Consider the following 9,712-nt stretch of genomic DNA (forward strand, 5'->3'; position numbering starts at 1 on the left):
TATTCCTAGATATAGTAACCCACACTTGAGAAAGCTCTGCTTTGGAAAGTAACTTTCTATTTCTCTTTTCTACAAGGTAATTTTATCTCACTTTATTACATAAAGCACCCTGGTTCTAAAACATTCATTCTGCAACCTGGCAAGAAAGAAATATGCCAGTTTTGCAAATGAAAACCTGAAGACCACAGGTCATGTAGAACTTCTATCCGTGGTCATAAACCTAGGAAGTAGCAGGGCCAGGACATAAATGGAGGTCTTGTGATCCAAGCTCAGGCTTGTCCCACTTGAGGTATGTCTTTCACCATGTCCTGCGATTAGCTACTGTATGACTGAGCTTATGCATTGTGACCATCCAGGAATTTTGACCTTTATACTTTCATAATTGAAGTTTATTACTCATTTTAATACTTTAATAATTTTAAAATGATTTTATTACTTTAATAGTAGAAAAAATTGTGACAATAAAAACAAACACAACTGGAAATAAGATCTATGAATGAATGTATCTCTCTTAACCTAAATCATTCTGTTTAATTATTGAATTACCTATTATAAAATATTTATCTTTCTATCCCAGGATTTTTTGACCTTAGCACTTTGACATTTGGGACTGTATAATTCTTTGTCATGGGATCTGTCCTAGGCATTGTTGAATGTTTAACAATATCCATGGCCTCTACACACTAGATTCCAGTAGCACCTTCACCAACCCCCAGTTGTGACAACCAAAAATGTCTCCAGATGCTGCCACATGTCCCTGGGAGGGCAAAATCTCACCCAGTCAAAAACCACTGCTGTATCTCTATATTGCTTAACAAAACAAAACAAACTAATGTAGATTTGTTGTTTTTTATGTTATGGCACCATTACTTTGAAGGTAAATGAAACTCATCCAGAGGCCTCACCCCCAAAGGCTTTTCAGTGGAGTTAGTGGGATTGCGTTCAATTAACTAAAATGATTGAGACTTTCTCAACAGTGAGTACTTCTAAGGATGAGGGATGGTGGTGGTGCCTTGGAAACCAGAGGCTTCTTGCCAGTTCCACAGAGAATTTAGTGTAGAGGAAGAGCTTGTTGGAATTTTAGATAGAAGGATTTTGTAAAAACCTTATGCTTCCTGGGGAAGGTTTCAAATGCAGAATCCAGAAGACTCCCATTCATCTGCTTATGACCCTCATTTATCTGAAGCATCCACTAGGTTCCATTTGAAATTATTCTTATTGTATCCTAATCTTCACATTATCCTTAACCCCCACAGAACTTAGTTTCTTTTAATAAGTGTTTATGGAAAAAAAGAAGTGTTTATGGATATGCTGCTTTAATGTAGTCTTGTATTATTTAATACACTATATACACTAATTATACACACTATGCACACAAAATAAGCACACTAATATATACACTAATTCACACTAATACACCTTCACATATAAACTATATACTCTCCTTGATGGTAGAGGGTTTTTTTTGTTAAACTCCCAACCATAACCAGAGCAGTGCTATGATTATCACCGTAAGAAATATCACTGCAAGGAGGTCAAAGGTCTGTGTGTCACTTTTGGGGGTCATCTGCATGCAAGCGCTTGGAGGAGCTGGAAATTCCCTCATACCCTCGGTTAGCTTTTTTTGTTTAGGAATTCTGTTTGCTTGCTCTTTTGAGGAGCATCTTACTTTATATAGTTCAGGAAGTAATATCTCTTTTTATCCCCAATGAAGAGAAAAAAATCATAATAGGATTTAGGAAGGGAAATCAAAGATTAAACATCATTTCTCACTTGCTATGATTTTAGGAACAAGGTGGCTCATGATACGGATCCTCAGCTGTGGGATGTGGGTTACTCTTCTTTTATTCATCCACCACTCCTCTCTGTCCAATTGCCAAGTCAACAACCTCTGAGTTTCACGACCACTGGGCAACTGAAGTTTTAAAACTTCAGAAAGATGGCAAAAATAATTTTAATTTAGCATTGTATCTACTTTGGATTAAAAAGCATATGAATCTTCATGACTGGTCTCTATCTCTTAGTATTCCTGAATTTTCCATCTTACTGGTATAGAAATAAAGCATGATATGATTCAGAGAGGGGGACATTTCCAAATTTAATGGAATACATTATATTAATCACTTTTATATTTATTGATATATTCATATGTAAATATGGCTAATGTAAATATGAATTATTTGTGCAGCTTATAAAAAGTTTTGCACCTTTCTTATATATAATCTCATCTAATCTTCACAACAACCATGTGAGCTATTTTATGGATGAAGAAATGGATACTTAAAGTGGGTATGTAAATCTCTCATGGACAAACAGTTGTAAAATGGTAGATCTAGATTTTGGTCCCAGATTTTCTGTCTGCAAATCCAGTGTTCTTTTAATGGTCTATTGCCTGGAGCAATAAAGACACAATCAGGCTTTAGGGACAGATGCACTGATTTAGTTTTATTACTTATGTCGACAAATACCCATTTCACGTAGTTGTTTATTTAATCAATCAAAAAACAACCTAAGGACTGCCTTGTGAAAGCTTGTGGAAGAACCAAGGTGAATAGGACATGATCCCTTCCATCAGGTCAGTCACATATTAGGTGCTAAGTCTTAGTCATGAATGGGTAGGTTGCCATGCATTACAAAGTAGGGTCTCCTAACCCAGACCAGGGACTCACTGACCCCTTCTCAGAAGAGGTTCTGAGTCATGTAATGCAGGATGGGCATTGTATGAAAGGTAGTGTATCAGATGAAAGCCATTCTATGTACAGAAGCAAGTGTGCACAGAAACACTGGGGTGAGAAGGAATGTGGGCAGTTGGGGAACCATAACAGATTAGTATGACTGGATTTAGGATGTGAGGGAGAAGTCTCATCAAGTTCAGCTGGGCCTGATTATGAACTGCTCATCATTCTGAGGATTTTGGACTTTGTGCTATAGTTAGGAGTATTGAAAAAGTTGTGGGCAGTATACACAATGATCAGATTTCTATTTTAGAATGGTTTCTGTTGAAACAGCTGAAAAGCAGGGTTTGAAGGGAGACAAAATGGCAGCCGTCAGGTTATGAGAATAAGCCACCTGGGAAATAGTGGGGCCTGCTCCCAAGGCTAGGAGGCAGAGGAAATTCAGGAGGCTGGAGACTTAAATAGAAGATGAACTAGCTTCTTCAAGGGAGAGGGGCACTTTATCCACTGTGATTGGAGGAGAGGCAGGCAGTTTTGACATTCCTTCTGGAAGCCTTTTGCTGAGATGTTAAGGGGAAGATAAAGTGAAGAGAGCCTTCTTGTGAAATGGCCACCAAGGAGCAAGAGCCGGTGAGAAGTTTGTGGAGAGTTCACCAGCCTGGGAGGCAGAGGCAGCTGGGAAGTGAGGCACTTTGGCTGGGCAGCTGAGGGCTATTCACAGCCTATGGCTATTGAAATGCATTTAAAAGACATTGGCAATTTTCTAAATTCTGGGGTGTGCCTGCTTTGGTGACTAAAATGAACACAAAATCTCTTTTGGAGTTCCTCCTATAGAATTCTTCTTTAGCAACTGCTATCATGAAATTGAAAGCTTTGAATCAGAGTCCATTTCAAATCTCCAAGCCTCCACTTTCTTATCTATAAAATTATAAGAATTTGTCCAATCTAATTGGTGATGGTTAAAAAAGATCATCAAGACAAATCACGCAGCGTAATAACTGGCAAATAATAAGCAACAGTCCCCACTACTACTACTACTACTATTAAAAACAACAACAACAAATGTCGGTGTATGAAGTACATTTTAGCAACCCCTGGGATGCATCTTGAAGTTCTATGGGAACTGGAAATCGCACAGTTCAGTAATTGTTTCTTCTAAATCCAGGTGAACATACAACACACAAAGAGCAAGAAGACCCTAGATTTTGTGATAAATGCATGGTTCTTTCAAATGCAAACTGAGGGGGATGTTGTCTGTGAGCTTCCTGTACTACCAGAAGGACAAGCCATTTTTCCATGTGTGTTATTAATTTTTAGTACCACATATTGTGTATACAAATTGTTTTATAGTTGCTTAAATTTACTTCTGAACTACTTAGTTACAGAGCATTTTTCTACCTTTTTATTATTTATTAATTTTTAAAAATGATTTTACTTATTTATTAGAAAGAGAGAGCACATGTGCACACAAGGGGGGAAGGGGAGGGGTAGAGGGAGAAGCAGATTCCTCACTGAGCAGAGAGCTGGACTTGGAGCTCAACCTCTCATCTCAGGACCCCAGGATCATGACTTAAGCCAAAGGCAGATGCTTAACTGACTGAGACACTCAGGTGCCCCTATTTTTTCTACTTCTAAGAGGGTTGTTTACCCTTGAGAAATGACTTTTTCTGTTAGACAGCATGGGTCAGTGGTGGAGCTGGGATTAAATGTGATCTCAGAGGTTCTTATGGTTCAACTACAGTTGCAGGGGCTAAGGCTATGAGAGAGACATAATGTCAGGTCTGGACCTCATCTGGCTCTGTCTGGGTCAGTGACCACCTCAAGCCATCACCTCACTTTTGATGCATTTTCTCATTCACACTTATCTCAGTTTAAACTTAAAGCATCATGTACAATAACATTGCCACCCTTGCCACTAAAATACTAAGCATGTCATACATAGAACAGGCTTTTTTTTTTTTTTTTAAGATTTATTTATTTATTTGAGAGACAGAGAGAAGGCGGGGGGGAGAGGCAGAGAAAGAGAGTCTTAAGCAGACTCCATGCTGAGGATGGAAACTGATGTGTTGCTCCCTCTCACTACCTTGAGATCACATTCTGAGCTGAAATGAAGAGTTGGACACTTAGGCAACTGAGCCACCCAGGCACCCTAAGAACAGCCTTTTAAAAAAGTCTTGGGGTGCCTGGGTGGCTCAGTGAGTTAAAGCCTTTGCCTTCAGCTTAGGTCATGATCCCAGGGTCCTGGGATCGAGCCCCACATTGGGCTCTCTGCTCAGCAGGGAGCCTGCTTCTCCCTCTCTCTCTGCCTGCCTCTCTGTCTACTTGTGATCTCTGTCAAATAAATAAAATCTTCTAAAAAAATTCTTTTATTTCTCTTTTTGAAAAAGCTACACATCTTCTAGGTATAAAAATGCCCATTCATAATTAAAGTTAATAATTGAAAAAAATTAAAAATCTCTCAATAGTTACAGAAACTCTAGATAAGAGGAATTCTCATAAACTGCTTTTTCTATAGCTTAACCCATGGATCTGGGTTCAGTTTGTACGAATTCCCAGGTAATGAATTTTCTTTTTTTTCTCTCCCCTTTTTTTTTGCCAGTAGTGAGATACTATGTTGATGTCCATACCGGGCAACTGAAGCAAGCAGAAACAGAGTCTGAAGTTTCCCTGTGTCTCTGTGGAGAGAGGGGAGACTCCGGTCTTAGACTGCTGGACAAATCTAATATGCCAGTAAAATTTCAAAGAGGACAGGTGAGTCCACACAGATAAATTTCCCATGTGTTTAGCAATCTCCCTGAAGGTGGACACTTCTAATTGAAAACTGAAAGGTGCTTGACACCCTTCAAGTTTTCATTCTAGAACATCTTTAACACAACGTTTCCTGACTTCCTAATATCCTTTGTTTTAGAATTTCTTGAGAGAAAAATGGGATGCACTAGACTAACCGTGAATAATAGAACAAAGAAAATTACATTAAAATTTCGTGATACTATAAGAAAAAAATGAGATGATATCAGGGAAAATATATATAAACATGTCCTGTTAGAATTGAAAAGTACAAAGTATTATTCTAAAAGGTCAGGTCATAGAAGGGCCATTATAGTACATTTCACATAGGAACACAATAGACTTTCTTTAAAACATCTTGAATGGAATCAACTAAATTATTGTCACACCTTAAGCCCTTCACTATTCCCTTTTGTCTGTATATATATAACCCTGAGTCTTCCTATATGTTAGATGTTTGAGGAGTGGCAGTGAAATATATAAATACATGATCAGCCCAGTTAATTTTTAATGTTATTTTGTTATGTATAGAAAGAAAGTACTATTTGGGGTCTGTAACTAAAAATAGGAATTATGTAACCCTAGCATATATTTTTCAGAAAGAAAGCTCTCAAACCAGTTTGAGAGTGCTACTTCTCAAGCTTTTTTTTTTTACTTCGTGAATTATTTTGAAACAGAGATCTTAGAGATCACCTAAGCTTGTCTTGTCACTGAAAGTTACATAGATGCTTTCAACAGAATGAAGAAAGCTGAATCTGCTTTGGATGAGGGAATAAGCAAAACTGTGCCTAATTTTTGCCATCACACGTGAATTAATTTTGAGTAGAACAAAGTTTTAGATGTCATGATCTTATTACTATTATTATACCCAGTGATCAGAGATGTTCTCCCCAAGGAATCCTCATAGCTTTCCTTCAGTCCCAGATTCTTTTGCCCTGCCATTTTGTGATATATAATGATGGGAGCTTCATCTCTCCTGCTTGTCTGCTAGTTGGTCTATTGGCGTGCGGCATCATGTGAGGTTGCATGTTAAGATTTGTTAGGTGGTTTTGATTTTCTCAGTAAAGGACATAATCTACTAAGAGTATGGGGGCAGGAAAGGTTTCAACTGTGATCTGTATATGTGCTACTGAATCCCCCCCTCCACCAACACACACTAAAATAAATTCTTCTGTTTCACATCTTAGGCTTCCTCACAATTTTGTTTGAGGAGCTCACCTACATTTAAGTTTTAAAGCCAATGGATTAATCTCTAAAGTCTTTTATATCTGTAAAATTATATGATTTTAATCTTAGCCCCTGACCCCATTACTACTTTTTCTCCACCTTAGTCTAACAGTATAAACTCTCCCTCTTGAGTATCACAGCAGTTTGTTAGTGCCTCTTTTGACACTATACATTCTTCAAATATCAAGAGTCCATTCTCTCACTGAGATTTAAGCTCTTCACCATTATCTTAGAATTCCTCAACCCCAAACACAGTGCAGGCAACCACTTTATAAGTTCTTGTTATTTAATAATGTAAATATACTAAAATTGCAGTGGGTTTGGGGGGCATCTGGGTGGCTCAGCTGGTTAAGCATCTGCCTTCAGCTCAGGTCATGATCCCAGGGTCCTGGGATCCAGCCCCATTCAGCTCCCTGCTCAGTGGGGAGTCTGCTTCTCCTTCTCTCTCTTCCCCTCTCCCTACCTGTATGCTCGCCCTCAAATAAAGTCTTAAAAAAAAAAAAAAGAAAAGATTTCACAAGTCATTTTCACTGTTAATCTTCAGTTCATTACTGTATATAACACTTACCAGAGAATGGAGAGGGTGCATTACAGATGAAATTAAAATTGGGCAGGAGGTATAATTGTAATCAATGTATAGATAAGTAAAAATATGGGCTTACTGGTATGTTTTGAGGTTCAGAATCAGAGATATAAAAGTATTTTTCTCCCCTGGCTCATTTCACATTTTTCTATTTTTCCCTCAATGCATGGAATATAATGGGAATGCCAAATGATTTCAAGAGTTTTATAGTTGAGAAACTGTGACAACAACCTTTTAGTTTATTACCAGAATGATTTCACACCAGCCACAGCTCACACCCTCAGCCCCTGATTGGGCTGGTTATTGTCATATTCCTCTACAGTGTCCAGTTGTGCAATCAAAATGCAGCGACACATGTGATAGACCTAATTTAATTCTATCTTCAAAACTCAAGTTACTTGAAGAAACAAGAAGTAAACAGGAAGTTGATTTAGACAATCTTTCTGGATGTTGAGGTATCATAGTTTGGATTTGCTTCAAAGCAGACAATTAGACAAAGACTGGGTTACAGTAATTTATTTGGGAGGTGATCCCAGTAACTATCTTTGGAGTGAAGGAGTTGGGAAAATGAGGCAGGAAAGGGAGAAAAGCCATATAGGGACATTAAGGAGCTGGAACTCCTTCTTGCTGGGAACCTTGAGAAACCCTGCAGAACATCCCTCAAAACTCTCCCACAAGAGGGAAACCCTCAGGCAAAGAGTAAGGGAGACCTAGAGGGTTGAGAAAGAAAGCTGTCAGCATGCCTAAAATTGTCTACCAAAGCAGCAGGTGAACACAGAAAGGGACCTAGAAGACAGGGGGTGGGACATCAAGCACATCTGCAACAACTGGTGATGTGTATTGTGAAATTGTGCATTGTAGAGGCACACTGGGAATTCAGGCACACCTGAGAACATGTACAATCATCATCTTGCTTGCAGAAATACCACTGGACTAGTAATGTTTTGAGTTTAGTTTAAAAATTTACATGAACAACAGGGAATCAAGAGTTAACATCCAGGTAGTACATCTTCATATACAGAATTGAAATTTAACCCGGTAATGATGTAGGCAGATGTTAAGACAATGTCTCCCATATACACTAGGCTTGCATTTTTACCACAAAGTAGGGTAACGGTAGCTAATAATCAACAGTCATTTCTGGGAACATTGCAGACTTAATTAAATTCATGACCCTTTCCTTAGGTAACTTTAGGAAGTTATTCTCAACAACAATCTATGGGGAAGCGATGTGTGAAGGAATTCTTTTTATTCCAACCAGGATAGCATTTACTTTAGATTCTACATCTCTCTAGAAATGTTGGTGACTTTTTGACGTGACAAAGCAACTCTATTTAGGAATGAAGATTCCGGGATGCTCTTTCACAACAAACCCAAGAATGTGCTTTACATATTATTTACAGAGAGAAGTATAGGGGAGGGTTTGTTGAAGCATAGAGGAAAGGAAGAAAGGAGGGAGGGAGAAAGGGAAGAAAGGAAAAAAAAGAGGGAAGGGAAGAGGAAGGAAAATTTTGTTCCTACGTGCCTCAAAATATCCATGGAAACTAAATATTTTGCGTATTAGGGCTCATGGTTTTCAACCTGTCCACCTACTAAACTTTGTCATAGGAGCAGGAATGTGCGTAAGAGAAAAGCCACAAACCAGAAGCCTTTGTATTAGGGTTTATTTTTTCCACTGGATACTGTTATAAATGGAGAAAATAAAACTGCAAGAGAAAAAAAGCACAGAAATGTATTTTGAATAGGTAAAAGTAATTTGCTTATTTTTCTTTCTTTCCTTCTTATTCCTTTTGATGCTAATGGTAGTAACATTATCTCTTTTAAAGTATTGGGCTGCTTCTGGCAGTCTTGGGGTATTATTATTGCCTACATTTGTCATGTGCTGGACTCCTATTATTTCTGTGGGGTTTGTCTCCTGCACAAGACTGATACATTTCAAGTGGAAACAGTGTCACTTGGAAAACTGCAGAAGGTGCTGTTGCACTGCGAGGCCAATGAGGAATCCCAGTATTGGTACTGTGAGAAGGTCGTGGTCAGAGAACTTGAGACTGCATCGGAGTCTGTCTTCACCTGTGAAAGGTAGTGCTGGCCCCTGTGTTACTTCAGAGTGTGTTGCAACATGGATAATGCTGTGTGTGTGTGAGTGTGTGTGTGTTTTAGATACATGTGTTTTTGTGTTTTTTTTTTGTCATTTACTGAGTATTCCACATCAGCTCCACTCATTGATTGATTGAATAAATAATCTATTGCTAAGCATTGTAAAGGAAATTTATAATTTCTTATTATTTTAATGTGCTCTATATCACAATAGGATCAGATTTTTAAAAAAATTTTATTTATTTATTTGACAGAGAGGGAGTTCACAAGCAAGCAGAGAAGCGGGCAGAGAGAGAGGGGGAAGCAGCCTCCCTGCTGAGCAGAGAGCCCGATGTGGGGCTCA

General features: G+C 38.4%; 1 protein-coding gene across 1 annotated transcript in view; it reads left to right on the forward strand.

Annotated features, from left to right (window-relative positions):
• Nucleotides 1-9,419, forward strand: part of LOC116860545 (lipoxygenase homology domain-containing protein 1-like) — a 156,296-nt gene extending 146,877 nt beyond the window's left edge. The window contains 2 exon segments of the mRNA XM_032846608.1: nt 5,275-5,426; nt 9,197-9,419. Coding sequence (XP_032702499.1) covers nt 5,275-5,426; nt 9,197-9,355 — 311 coding nt within the window. The 3' untranslated portion in view covers nt 9,356-9,419.
• Nucleotides 9,420-9,712: the final 293 nt, after the last annotated feature.

This window comes from Lontra canadensis, unplaced genomic scaffold (genome assembly GCF_010015895.1).
Source record: "Lontra canadensis isolate GAN:19392208 unplaced genomic scaffold, GSC_riverotter_1.0 scaffold177, whole genome shotgun sequence".
Classification (NCBI taxonomy): Eukaryota; Metazoa; Chordata; class Mammalia; order Carnivora; family Mustelidae; genus Lontra; species Lontra canadensis.